Source organism: Hypanus sabinus, chromosome 17 (assembly GCF_030144855.1).
Source record: "Hypanus sabinus isolate sHypSab1 chromosome 17, sHypSab1.hap1, whole genome shotgun sequence".
Lineage (NCBI taxonomy): Eukaryota > Metazoa > Chordata > Chondrichthyes > Myliobatiformes > Dasyatidae > Hypanus > Hypanus sabinus.
Window position 1 is genome coordinate 15,254,768 of NC_082722.1, and position 14,852 is coordinate 15,269,619.

Below are 14,852 nucleotides of genomic sequence, written 5' to 3' on the forward strand. Positions count from 1 at the left end.
TGAAGGAGAGGCATTGCTAGACTTTCTTGACCATGTTATCAATGTAGTTGGACTAGGAGAGGCAACTGACGATATTCATAGCAAGGAACCTTTGAAGCTCTCAACCTCAACACCTTTGATCTGGATAGGAGCTTGTGCTCAGACGCCTTTTTTGAAGTCAACAATCAGCTCATTTGTCTTGTTGACATTGAGGGAAAGATTACTGTCGTGACACCATTTTACTAATTATTTGAGATGTGGCCCACCAAACTGGTATCATCTACAAACTTTCAGAGCAGGACCTGGCCACGCAGTCATGAGTGTACAGGGGGTAGAGTAGGGGGACTGAGGGTACAGTCTTGTGGAGCATCTGTGTTTGGAATAATTGTGGCAAAGTGTTGCTGCCTATTCTTACTGATGGTCAGAAAGTCAAGAATCCATTTGCAGTGGGAAGCATTAACTGCAAAGGTTGCAGAGTTTGGTGATGAGTTTGCTTGTAATAATAGGATTGAAGGCAAACAATAAACAAGTTCTGATGTAGATGTCTTCACTGCCCTGATGGTCCAGAGATGAGAGTAGGGCCAGAGAGATGGTGTCTGTCATAGACCTGTTTCAGCAGTAGGCAATTGGCAGTGGTTTGAAGTTATCTGGGAAGCTGGGTAAGATCCGCCTCCTGGCCAGCCTCTCAACGCCTGTGGGTTATACACCAGGCTTATCTATAGCTCATCGTGTCCTGTCTTCAGAGGCCTGGTATCTTCGTTGCTTTGAATGTCTTGTCAGATATTATAGGAAAATTTCTTTTTCTCAGCATTTTAAATATTAAAAATGTAACTGGTATCTCATTTCCTTGCTTAAACAAGAGATAAAATACATTAACAGACATTTCCTGGGGTAATGTATGAGAAAAGCACGTACCATTCAGGGTGTTCCCTCCCAACTTCATTCAAGTGCTAAAGATAGGTAACACACACAGGAAATTAGTACATTTCCTGGTCCAGTCCCTTTCCATTTAAGTGGTATTCTGCTACAAAGAGCCTGTGCTCAGGCCCATTGTGTTCTCATCATGTCTTGTGAAGTTATCAGGTCGTATATTGTTCTGATTTATAAACATCACATTACATATATAATTATATATATATGACAAGTAAGAAATAAATGTAGAGTCTACATGACATACTGTACACAGTTACTGAACAATAAGGGAGAAAACAGGTGAACGTTTTAGCTCCTCTGAAACATTAAGCTATCTTTTTAATAGATGATAACACCGCTACCATTGCTCCTTTCTCATATTTTTAGATTCTCGTTGTTTTATTTCAGTGATTTTTTTTAGCATACAACAAGACAGAGAACACTTACTTCTCACACGTCCTTCAAGGTTTGGCACTTACTGTGGTTCAGCTGGTTAACTCACACAACTCCATCCCCACTTTTGCTGTCAATGACTCTCTTCCACATTGGCATGGCCATTGAACTTCTCTCGGAACAGTTCACCTGAGCGACTCGCACCTAAGTGGTTTCAGGTAAACAACGTATTTCTGGCAATGGTGGCTCAACAGGTAGCACTGCCGCCTGGAAGCTCCGACAACCCAGGTGTCAATATTGGTCTTTGGTGCTGCCATGTCCTCCCTGTAACTGAGTGGGTTTTGCCTCCATTGCTTAAGTTTCCTCTACGTTGCCAAGACATCCTAAATTATAGGCGATTGTGAACTGTCCTTAACATTGGTGGATGGGGGAAGACAGATTAAAGGGAAAGTTAGGTTAGAATGAAGTTTGCAGGGATTAATAGAGAAACGGGATTTCACTGAGAGCCAGAACAGACTCGATGGATCAAATTAATTCCTTCTATGCTGTACCAGAAATATAAACGATAATCTTGTGGGAAAGGACAAGGGTTTGAGGGAGAGGTGGTGGTGGGGTGGAGATTAAGAAGTAATGTTCTGCCAGATTGTTGCATATGATTCTGAAGTTTATAAAACTGCCAAAGACCTTTCATTTAACTTTGTGGCAGAGTGATGGAAACCACAGAGTAAAACTATAAATGATTGAAAACATCTGCATAAAGCTCAATTAGATACTTGGAAACAGGACACTTACATTTCCATGGAAATCACTATTTGCTGTCTCGTTTCTTAGGAACTTACTGCTACATATATAAGTATAGTTTAACTCTGTAACAAGTATCTACTACTTAAAGAGACTAGCGTGCTGTTGGATTATGATGGAAAAAACAGTGCGGTACTTTCCTTTCCTTTAAGCTATAGACTCTTTGTTTTAATTTTAGCCTGAACTACAGAATCCCCATCAGTGCAGGCAAGAGTGAGTTAAGTGCAAGCTTTGTGAATTCCAAATATTTAATATCTTGGTGAAATAGTAACTGTTTGCCCATAGCATGCCTGCCCACAGACTTACTACAGTGCAGGAAGATTCTTTCAGTCATTGGATCCATGATAGTTTCCAGCAGTCTAATCTCTTTCACTTTGCTCATCACCTCCCTTTTGTTTCTTTGTACAATTTAACTATACTATGGGCTAATTTATTGCAGACAACTAACCTAACACATACCTTTGGGATGTGGGAGGAAACAGGCACAGAGACTCACAGCCTTGGGAAGAAAATACAAATTCTTTGATACACTTAAGTTTTTAATTTCTAGGTCAGAGGAGAAATAGTTCTTCTTACTGAGTTTGTGGACCACGATTGGGATATACTGTAAATCCTGCAATGTATTTTGGAATCAATGATTTCTTACCCTGGTGTTACGAATGTGTAGATAAATGTTGTATCAAAAAAGCCACTCACAGTCACTGCAGACACAAGGAGTTTCATATGTGGTATTTAATTGCAACACACGCCCAGCATGAACCAATTAAAAAAAGAACTTCAGAAAATCTAAATACACAACATATTTATTTTAAAAATAAAAACATACTTCTAACTTTTTTTTCTAAATTGCATCATTTCTAGATACATTGAATGACACGATTTAAGCACCTTAGCAATATTTGGTGACCAGTATTGTAGTGGGTGGTTTGGACAAGAGGTCATGGGAACCAGTTTCAGACAGCATTGCTCTCAAATTTAGTTATTTGATTTTATTTTGAAAAGATTCACCACACAAATCCAGCATATATGATCTCCTTCCTAAAAATGTAAAACTACAATTTGCCCAGATCATGCTATAATAAACTGGTGAGGTCACTGTTAAATGCTGCCCTCTTCGTCCAAGTTAGCACCAAATTCAAAAGGTACCTATAAATCACCACATCACTGTGGACTGATGACAGCAATGTGCTACAGAGAGGCAAAAGAAATTAACTGACCATCAGTTAATGCAAATTTTGAAATTTTGGGCTGCTTCGATACCCTGCAACATTTAGGTTAGAATGAAGAGCCCTACTAGAAAAGCTCCAAATTTTGATAACTGCTCAATGTAAAGGCACATGGAGTGTATGATATGGAATCAGTGTCCTCTCTTAGTGACCAGTGCAGAATTCCAATCAGAATATACACTTACTGCTTTGGATCAGACTATCCAATAAGTGGACAGCCCTAGGTAATTCTAAAATATTAACTGAATATGAAAACGCTATTTGTTAATCTTAAAATTAGCTTTTTTATCTTAACTGATGTAACTTTCGTGGCAATATCTGATCTTCTTCCAGAAGAAAGTAGAGTTCCTTTTTATCACTTTATCATAGAGGTTGTTTGAATATTTGACTGGCTGCTTCAGAATTGACATCTGAGAACTTTTAAGTTTACAAGAACTTTATGGTTGAGGGCTACTTGCTTGATCTAGCTCATCCACCTAGAGGAAAAAAGTTTTATTTTCAGCTTTCAAATGTCTGCTAATGATTTTGCCTGCCCTGTATTCGATCCAAAGATAATTACCCTATATGAAAATTGGACCTAAATTATATTTTACCAGACAGAACTTTCTTCTATTTGTGTTTAACAAAGATCTGTTTGAAATTTATCTTTTTCCATTATATAGCTCACCTTTCAGTCTTTTTCTATCAAGGTAAGAGATTCAAGCTTCATCGATGAAGTGGAGACCATTGTCTCCATACCTTTGTTAAATCTGCATTTTCTTGCATCAGGTATGGTTCTTCTGAGGACCACCTGTGAAATCTCAATGTCTTTTGGCCAATGAAGTTCCAACTTTACTTTTACTTTCTAACATAATTCACTAATTGGTTATAAAGTTCACCATTTTTTTCTTATAATGGGTCTCATTGTGTACTGTCTAAAATCTTATCTCTCTTTCCATCTGCACACTTGGGTATGTCAACACCATTAAGAATATATCATCCAAATGCAAATTTCATAAATATCTATACACAATATTGACTGTCATTTTACCTAAGAGGTCTGATGAAAGATCAGCAATCTGAAATGTTCTCTGCCCTTTAGTTGCTGACTTACTCGCAAAGCATTTCTGGCAGTTTGCTTTTATCACAGATTTTATCAACCTCTTCAATTGCTTCCTAGGTGCTCTAATGATTATAATTGCATTAACCAATATCATATTTTTTAAAGATTTAAAAAAAAACATTTAATATTTGAACTAAGATGTTCTAGTGTAGTTGAAGGACAATGGATTCTAATATTTATCTTATCTGGTCTTTACCCAACAGGAACATCAACCAAATTCTTATGTTTCCAGGTTTTGCATTGAATTTTTGTTAGTTTTCTACCCAATTTGTTGTGTCCTATTTTGTCAAAGGATTTCTGAAAATGTTTATTGTAGATTTCCTTTTCCTTTACACGACTCATGAACAGGAAGTTGTCCCGAAGGCACTTATATTGGAAACACAAATGATGAATGAATATAAACAACCATTGTGGGTATCTTCATGGCCGATGAGAGGTTTCAACCACACAAGGAAAGCAACATGGTAACAAAGTAGAGAATGAGCTATACTCAATATTGGGGAAATAGACTGCATCCTACGAGATAATGACTGGGGGAAATGTGGGATGAGACAACTGCAAAATCAGTTTTCTTCGAGCTGGCAATCCAAATGGAGCTTAAAAAGGCTGTGGTACAGTACAGAGAATTCAGAATTCTGTATGACTAAGAATGTAAGCCTTGTTCTGAATGAGATACTCTGTAGAAGATAGAAGGAGACAGGCTTGATGAGCAGTAAGGTAATAAAATTATGCTTAGGATTTCAGGGAAGGTCAAAAGAGGTAGAGATGTTGCTGATGCAGAACTTGTTCAATTGGAAGCTCAAAATACTGTAGGTCTATACACTGCATAGTTATATAGCCTGACTTAACCTGAAATTTACTTGGAGAGGCTAATGATGATGTGCAGCTGAGAAGTACCTGGAAGGCCCAAAATTAATCACATTTTCAAAATAAACGTAATAAGTTTTGGGTCTTCCAGGTATTGATGTTCATTTAGCTGTTGCAAAGAGTCCCAATTTTCTTTAGAGGTGAAGATATACAATTCAATGTCGTTGGTGGAACCTGAACCCTATGGTTCTGCATAATATGATTGAGAGGATTGTGTACTAATGATGATGAAGCTACACATTATAGGAATTTTCTACAATTAATAGAAAAAACTACAAGGTAAAATTTGCTATTTACTGCATTTCATTCAGATCTGATAATCTCTTTGAAGCATGTTAAAACTGCAATTGCAAATTCTGCCAGGATTGAGTTCTTAACAGCAGAAAGTGACAACCCTATTCCTGCTACATCTTATTTTTATATATGTCCAATGCCCATTCAAGGTTAAAATTATTAGTTTAATTTTGATAGCTCCCCATTAAAAACTCCAGTAAGTAATTATCACTAGTCAGGTACACTTCTGCATCCAATATGGACACAGGTCTATAACGTTACAGTACTGACAAGGACATTTTTACTACTTATACATACAATATTCATCTGAGGACCAAACTATCCACAAAGGCAATTGTTTTTTTCACAATTACCGATCAAAGGCAATTGCTTGTTCCACTCTTACCAATTAAAACCTTTGCTCTATTTTAATTAAAGAGACTCATCAGTCAGAAGGTGAGAGAGACAAATATGCAGCTAATTGGATTTGCCTCCTCCTTGCAGAGTGAAATTGGGTGACAGTTAAAGAATCTCAGCTTTGAATCTGAGGGGTTAAGTCAGGACTCTTGTTAGACTATGGTGGTGGTTTATAGGAGCAATAACCTAATCAATAGGAAAGGCACATATGCAAAGCTTTGAGCAAGATATCAAAAGTCAACAAACAGATTTCTTTGGTCCTCTACTAAAATCTAGTAAAGTGTAAAGTTTTTTTTCTTTTAATAGGTCAAATCACAACAGAATCAGAATACCGATTAGGACTTCTCACAGAATCACCAAACTCAATTATAAGACAGCCAATGAAAAGCTTCTCACATTTATAATAATTTATGGTATTTATCCCTTAGTGATACTGTGGAATAGCAACTTTCTCCCAATGATATGGTAATTTTATTAAAATTCTCTGGGGGTAATTTGTCTAAATGCAATAATTCTAAGGGTATAAAGAAACACAACTTTTGTGGCTGCTGCAATTTTTTTCATCACTTGTAACTATCACCAGTTTCTCTGCCTTCATTACATGCTAATCCTTGACAATATTCAGAAAATCCTCAACTTGGGAGCAGAAATTTTTAGTATATTAAAGTCAGTGTAGCAGTTAGAAATTATTCATGAATTAACCTTAATGAATAATGTGCTCAAACAATATCAATAATTTCAAGTGTTCTGTATGGTGCATTTATAGCCAATAAAGCTCTTTCAGAAGCATTAAAAGGAGTCATTCCTCATTTCAGACTTCACTTTGTACCATCCCACTTAGCATAGTTAAGGGGAGGGAGGCAAAGGGGTATGAAACCTTAAAACCACATCACAAATTCTTTCAGCCCGATTTCATTGGGACCATGTCAAAATACTCCAAGTTCCTTATGGTTCCTACGGCCAATGCTTCATTTAACACCATTGAGCAGGGCCGTTTAAAGCAAAACAAATACAACTGAGAAGCAGTGTCAACTGTACTCAATGTCTGTGGTGCACATTGGTGAGCCACCTTGCAAAAGCACCAGGATGAATGTCAAACCCATTCTTGCATGGAACGTTTATAGTACAGCAGGAGTCTCGGTGTCCCCTTCTTCTGCAGTTGGAGGATTGCATAGATCAATCCCAGAATGCAGAGCAGCAGAATAAGTGGGACTATGACAATCACTATATTCATGGCTCTGGTATAGTCATCCACAGGGATATTAATATGAATGTCCACCTCTTCGTCCCTCTCTTTCTCCTTATCTTCTTTTGTTCGATCTTCTTCTTCATCATCATCAACATTATCATCATCAACATCCATATTAGGCTCATTCTCAGTAAAATCCGGTTCAACATCCACCCGGCATCCCATCCAGTCACGTAGGATGGATTTTGGATAACCAGGCTCTGTTCTCAGCAGCTGGTTGTTAAATTTCCAGTATTTGGTACCTTTGTAAAAATGTGTGTAAGCTGCCAATCAAAGAGAATCAGTTTAAACGTGGCAACATTTAAATACATTTAAATGTAATGCAATGGTTGAAAGAAATGCCACACAGTAAATTCCTTCAGCATAGAATTATGGAATCATAGTGAACACATGCTGAACCATTTAACCTGCCTACTCACATCGACCAGTTCCTGGACCATAGCCCTCCATACTCCTACCCATCCATGTGCCTATCCAGATTCTCTTAAACGTTGAAATTGAGCTTACATGCACTACTTGTGCTGGCAGCTCACTCCACACTCTCATGACCCTGCGAGTGAAGAAATTTCCCCTCATGTTCCCCTTAAACTTTTCACCTTTCATCCTTAACCCACGACCTCTATTTGTAGTCCCATCCAACCTCAGTGAAAAAAACCTACTTGCTTTTACCCTCTCTATACCCCTTATAATTTTGTATACCTCTATCAAATCTCCTCTCAATCTTCTGCATTCTAAAGAATACAGTCCTAACCTATTCAATCATTCCTTATAACTCGGGTCCTCCAGACCTGGCAACATCCTTGTAAATTTTCTCTGCACTCTTTCAACCTTATTTACATCTTTCCTGTAGGCAGGTGACCAAAACTTCACACAATACTCCAAAATTAGGCCACGCCAATGTCTTATACCTGGGTGGTGAACTTGAGGAATTTATTACTGCAGACAGCTGTGGAGGCCAGGCTGCTGGGTGTATTTAACCATATAAACCTATGACAATTACAGCATGGAAACAGGCCATCTCGGCCCTTCTAGTTCATGCCAAACGCTTACTCTCACCTAGTCCCACCGACCCGCTCTCAGCCCATAACCCTCCATTCCTTTCTTGTCCATATACCTTTCCAATTTTACGTTAAATGACAATACCGAACCTGCCTCTACCACTTCTACTGGAAGCTCGTTCCACACAGCTACTACTCTCTGAGTAAAGAAATTCCCCCTCGTGTTACCCTTAAACTTTTGCCCTCTAACTCTCAACTCATGTCCTCTTGTTTGGATCTCCCTTACTCTCAATGGAAAAAGCCAATCCATGTCAACTCTATCTATCCGTCTCATAATTTTAAATACCTCTATCAAGTCCCCCCTCAATCTTCTACGCTCCAAAGAATAAAGACCTAACTTGTTCGACCTTTCCCTGTAACTTAGGTGCTGAAACCCAGGTAACATTCTAGTAAATCTTCTCTGTACTCTCTCTATTTTGTTAACATCTTTCCTGTAATTTGGTGACCAGAACTGTACACAATACTCCAAATTTGGCCTTACCAATGCCTTGTACAATTTTAACATTACATCCCAACTATACTCAATGCTCTGATTTATAAAGGCCAGCATACCAAAAGCCTTCTTCACCACCATATCCACATGAGATTCCACCTTCAGGGAACTATGCACCATTATTCCTAGATCACTCTGTTCTACTGCATTCTTCAATGCCTTACCATTTACCATGTATGTCCTATTTGGATTATTCCTACCAAAATGTAGCACCTCACACTTATCAGCATTAAACTCCATCTGCCATCGTTCAGCCCACTTTAAGGCAGAGATTGACAGGTTCTTGATTGGACATGGCATCAAAGGTTACAAGGAGAAGGCTGGGAACTGGGGCTGAGGAGAGGGGAAAAGAATCAGCCATGACTGAATGGCGGAGTAGACTCAATGGGCCAAATAGGCCATTTCTGCTCCTATGTCTTATGGTCTTATACAACTTCAAAGTTACATCCCAGCTTCTGTACTCAACACCTTGCACTTGTCTGCATTAAATTCCACCTGCCATTTTCCAGTCCATTTTTCCAGCTGGTCCAGATTCTGCTGCAAGCCACGATAGCCTTCCTTGCCACAGCCCCAATCTTGATCTCATCTGCAAATTTGCTGATCCAGTTAGCCATATTATCATCCAGATCATTGATATAGATGACAAACAACAAAGGACCCAGCACTGATCCTTGTGGCACTGTACTAGTCACAGACTTCCAGTCAGAGAGGCAACCATCTACTACCACTCTCTACCTTCTCCCACAAAGTTAATGTCTAATCCAATTTTATCATCAATGCTGAGAGGCTGAACCTTCTTGACTAACCTCCCATGTGGGACCTCGTCAAATGCATTGCTAAAGTCCATGTGGACAACATCCACTGCCTTGCCTTCAACAACTTTCCTGCTAACTTCCTTGCAAAATCTCCAAGATTGGTTAGATATGACCTACCATGCACAAAGCCATGCTGACAATCCTTAATCAATCCACGTCTATCCAAATACTTATATAACCAGACCCTCAGAATACTTTCCAATAACTTTCCCACTACTGATGTCAGGCTCAGTGGCCTATAATTTCCTGGCTTATTTTTAGAGCCTTTCTTAGACAGAGCAACAACATTGATTACCCTCCAATCCTTTGGTACTTCACCTGTTACTAAGGGTGATTTAAATATCTTTGCTAGGGGCCTGGCAGCTTCTGCACTTGCATCCCGCAGTGTCTGGGAGAACACCTTGTCAGGCCCTGGGTATTTAGCCACCCTAGTTTGCCTCAGGACGGAAAACACCCCCCCACCCCCCGTAATCTGTAGAGGGTCCATCAAGATGATGCCACTTTGCCGCACTTCTATAGACAATGTGTCCATCTCCTGAGTAAATACAGATGCAAAAAAATTCAATTAAGGTGCCTCCAGCTCTTTCGGCTGTACATATGGATTATCAGTCTGATCTTACAGAGGACAAATTTTGTCCCTTACAATCCTTTTGCTCTTAACATATCTGTAGAATCCCTTAGGATTCTCCTTCACCTTGTCTGCCAAGGCAATCTCATGCCTTCTTTTAGCCCTCCTGATTTCTTCCTTAAGTGTTCTCTTGCACTTCTTATACTCCATAAGCACCTCATTTGTTCCTACCTGCGTAGACCTGGCTATGCACCTCCTTTTAATTTCTTAACCAAGGCCTCAATATCTCTTGAAAACCAAGGTTCCTTACACTTTTTATCTTTACCTTTTATTCTGACAAGTACATACAAGCTTTGTATTCTCAAAATTTCACTTTTGAAGGCCTCCCACTTTCCAAGTATACTTTTGCCAGAAAACATCTTGTCCCAATCCACACTTGATGTAATCAAAATTGGCCTTTCTCCAATTTAGAATCTCAACTCACGGTCCAGAGCTATCCTTTTGCATATTTACTTTGAAACTAATGGCATTGTGGTCACTGGATGCAAAGTGTTCCCCTACAACATCTGTCACCGGCCCTGTCTCATTCCCTGACAGCAGATCAAGTATCACATAATCTCCCATTGGGACTGCGTAAGGAAACTCCCCTGAACACATTTGACAGTTTCTATCCTATCTACAGTACGGGAGTCCCAGGCAATATGTGGGAAGTTAAAATCCCCCACTATAAGATTTTTTCTTGTTTGGATTTCCAGCATCTGTAGATTTTCCTTTGTTTAGATTGGATTACTATAACAACCTTATGTTTTTGCAACCGTCTGCAATCTCTCTATAAATTTGTTCCTCTAAATCCCTCGGACTGTTGGGTGGTCTGTAATATAGCAGCTTTAGCATGGCCATACCTTTCTCATTTTACTTCTCAAAGTTATTTGGTCATTGGGGATCAACTGATTCCTGCGAACATTTACTCACTGCAGTATAAAGGCCCTGTCAATAGATGGGCATACATTTGACTATGAATTGTAAAACATTAATCTCATGATGTTATTGTAGAAGTTGAATTGCTTTAAAATATATTGGAGGAATTCAGCAGGTCAGGAAGCATCTTACTGAGCTTTGTATGTGTTTCTTTAAAATATGATGCATTAATATGTACATCATATAATGATATCATCATTACCTTGAGTTTGATTCCACTTCTTAACATGCAACATGTAACAGACTGCTCTCATCAAGGTGTACCAAAGGTGACTTGTTATTTTGTCATAATTCACTATATGAACTCTTTCTTACCTCCATCATCCGTGAGGAAAGCTCCCTTTGGCGATGACGGAATTCCTTTCCAAATACTTATTGACTTTGGATAGCCATTATCTACTGCTCGTCTCTCCTCACTGAAACGCCAGTAGCTGAAATAATCAGAAAGTCTTTTAAACATTCAATGTTACTGCAGCATTCATTACAAGGGCTTTGCAAATCACTCTGTCCCAACCTCCCACTCCAAGGGGAATCGCTTCTCTGTAACTGAATGCACATCAAACGACACACAAGGAAAATAAAAACAGATCAGAAAATCCACTATAAAAGAGCATCAAACAAGACAAATGAATCATGAGTAAGAATTCTTTACAAAACATGAATTGAAGTGTTTTAGGCTGGGTGAAATAGTTGAATATCTCATGGCCCATAAGCTCTAAAGGGTTGTGCATCTGCTTGTGATGTTACCCTAAGTTACAGCTTTAGAATGATTATAAGCTCTTACACTGTGGTCACAAAGAAATGAATTTATTATTATTGTGCAGTCTTGAAGCTCTGGAGGGGACACTAATTGATGATTCTACTGAAGTTTTATGGATCAATCCAGAGAACGAGGGAAGATTCATGTGGTGAATCCTACAGCCAGACTCAATATTCTTTGCAGCAGTGCTTTGCTCAACCACATACCAACACCTACAAAAGGTACAATTGTATTTTCTGTCACATGCGAACTGATGTGTGGAGCAGAGGAAGTGGTCTCGGGTCCGTCCACCTTGCTTATTGGCCTTTCCTACACTTGACAGTCCAGTAAAGTCATAGGTTCCTTCAATGGGCCCTTGAAATTCCCCTAATACTGTAGCAACATTTCCAATGTAGGAAAATGGGAACTTTTCACCTTTCCCTGGCTGTTCTCTTGTCTTATTACCTAAAAGATTGTCTAGGCAGGGTCGATTGGAACCTTCTACAGTACCTAACTTCACAACTTTTATCTAGACTTCATGCAGTGATCTAAATAGCATTGACTACATCTTTCAAGGAATGATCCAGTATGGACTCTATCAAAGCAGAAAGGATCTCGAGCTTTCACAGGTGCATAGATTATAACCAACCCCAAGTTATCGTATAGTAAAAGGAAAGTGGCAAAGTAACCCAAAGCAAACCTGTCTCCTTTGAAGAAATAAGTCTGACCAGTAATTTCCCACCAAATGGCTGCATCAATCCCATCACGAGGCATTCCAGCACCAAGGTCCATCAGATAACGGGGGTAACCTGGCTCCAACATTGCTTCATGGAACAGCCAAAATTTGTCACCTAGAAAGGGAGGAAAAGTTCATTATACTTTTGAAATCAATGCAAATTCTTGTCCCCTTTAAAATCTGAGTGCATACAGTAGGCCTAGAAATTCAATTATGAAAGAAGACATATACTAAAATGCACTAAAGTGCGTGTTTAAAGCAAATATTATTCACCTTCCACCTTCCAGCTAGTCTCTTTCCTCTTTGCCCACCTCTTTATTCTGGCATTTTCCCCCCTCCTTCTTAGATCTAAAGAAGGGTCTCAGCCCGAAACGCTGACTACTTATTCATCTCATGCTGAGTTCCTCCAGCACCTTGTGTGTGTTGCTGCCACTTCTATGCTCAGAAATGCACCTCACAATTTCTACTCTTCCAGCTGGTCAGCCATGTCAGGCACTTACAACACACTTACTAACTTCTTACAGGAATGAGGGCATTAAACAAAGCCTGCAACAACATGCTTGGAGACCTTACTGTGCCATTGGGCCCGGCTGTGCGGAGAAGTCAATTGTGAGCTTGGCAATTCCAAAGCCACAATCAAGGAGCCTGGCATTTTGTGGAAGTGGAAGGGACATATGACAAGTCACCTTGCACCGAATGGACCGCAGACAATCTGAAAGAAAGGGTGGCTCTTCTATCAACTTATCAGAGCAGAAGATCCAGTTCTGCTGCAAAGGACTTTATTAAGATTAATTCAGCCTGAGAACATCGCCACAAGAATTCCTCATGGAAGCATCCAATGGCCTTCCTTTTTCATATCAGTAATGTTCACTGATGTTCAAGTCTATTTGTAGCTCCTCAGAAAATGAAACAATCCATGCTTGTATGCTGAAAGAAAATCCATCAATGGTCTGATAAGTGGCAAAAAGTTACTCTGTCACAAAATGGTTAGGCAATGGCCAAGCACTGGAATCGCATCTGATGGATTCTAATGTAAGCACAAGTTTATCATGGTTCATTGGCTGCAGTTATAAATACATTCTTTGGCTAGACCAGGTGAGGTGGTGTGAGTAGAGGAATTAGCCTTTGTCCTCAAAAGTCACCGTCTCCCAGGAGGACTAGTACTAGCTGCTAGTGCTTGGTGGGCAATCCGGTAGCAGTTGTGAAATGGTAAAATGTGCAAGTACTAAAATGAAACAAGCATTTAACAAATGCAGAGTAGCTTTCATTGAGTATTTTAACGTTCATCATTTCTTCAGTCCAAACCAATCAGTTCATATCTGAAATGTTTGTTTGGGGCAGTTTTTGGAAACAATATCTTTTACTACATACAAGCAATCAGGCTATTTTAGAACCAGATAATAAGTACTGATCTATATTTAGTTAATAACCAATCACTGCACAAACATTTCACCAATGTGACTGTTCTGCATGTTCTCTTTTCATTCCAGAGAGCAGTTCAGAGATATACCGAACTAGAAAACGGACCCATTTCTCAAGCACAAGTTGTGCCTAAAAGCCCATTAGTGAAGTGGCCCTTGCATTCATGTGCACAGTTCACCTTAGAAAGTGCTTCTTCCCTCAAATGGAACAAATTGGAGCCTTTGGTTGCAACCTATGTTGTTCACTGAACACTTACTAAAGAAAATTAGCAGCATGTCACAAAGTGATGGAAAATGCAACACTAGTTAAAGGGTTGTGATATTGTGGCATGGATGTCTTGCACACAACAATGGCAAGAATCATGGAGATCTCATTAATAGTTGCTCCGTAACTCTGTAAACAGTTTGAATGCGTCACAACACCCTTGACGATCCTACACATTTCATTGGTACAGGATCACAGCATAGGACGGATAACCATGTGCTGGGGTAGGTTGCCCACACACAGCGATCTCTCCTCCATGCTGTTATAGTATCCTCATGTGCAGCAGTGTTGTGGCAATCATGGAGAGAATTCCTTCGAGGTCTCATGTTCTTGCCAGAAATGACTGTAGCAATGACGTAGCAGCAGTAAGATTTTCACACAGCTCTCTTGGCCGGGTTTCAGTGTACAGGTTTTGGTGCAAATTGCCAATATGCTGTTAAGTATCTGACTTTTCATGATACTTTGCAGGTGATCCAATTAGACATTAAATATGCAGCACATATTTAATGCAACAAACAAGGATTTCTAATTTCAAGGCACCAATGTTTAAAATCCTTGGA

The 14,852-nt window shown here is 39.4% G+C and overlaps 1 protein-coding gene across 5 annotated transcripts in view; it reads right to left on the minus strand.

Moving 5' to 3' along the window:
* Positions 1–2,799: 2,799 nt before the first annotated feature.
* Positions 2,800–14,852, minus strand: part of mmp15b (matrix metallopeptidase 15b) — a 68,553-nt gene continuing 56,500 nt past the window's right edge. For all 5 annotated transcript variants that reach the window (XM_059992575.1, XM_059992576.1, XM_059992579.1 and 2 more), the window contains 3 exons: positions 12,571–12,721; positions 11,447–11,562; positions 2,800–7,482 (listed from right to left, as the gene is read on the minus strand). In XM_059992575.1, coding sequence (XP_059848558.1) covers positions 7,064–7,482; positions 11,447–11,562; positions 12,571–12,721 — 686 coding nt within the window. In that variant the 3' untranslated portion in view covers positions 2,800–7,063. The remainder of the gene's footprint in view (positions 7,483–11,446; positions 11,563–12,570; positions 12,722–14,852) is intronic.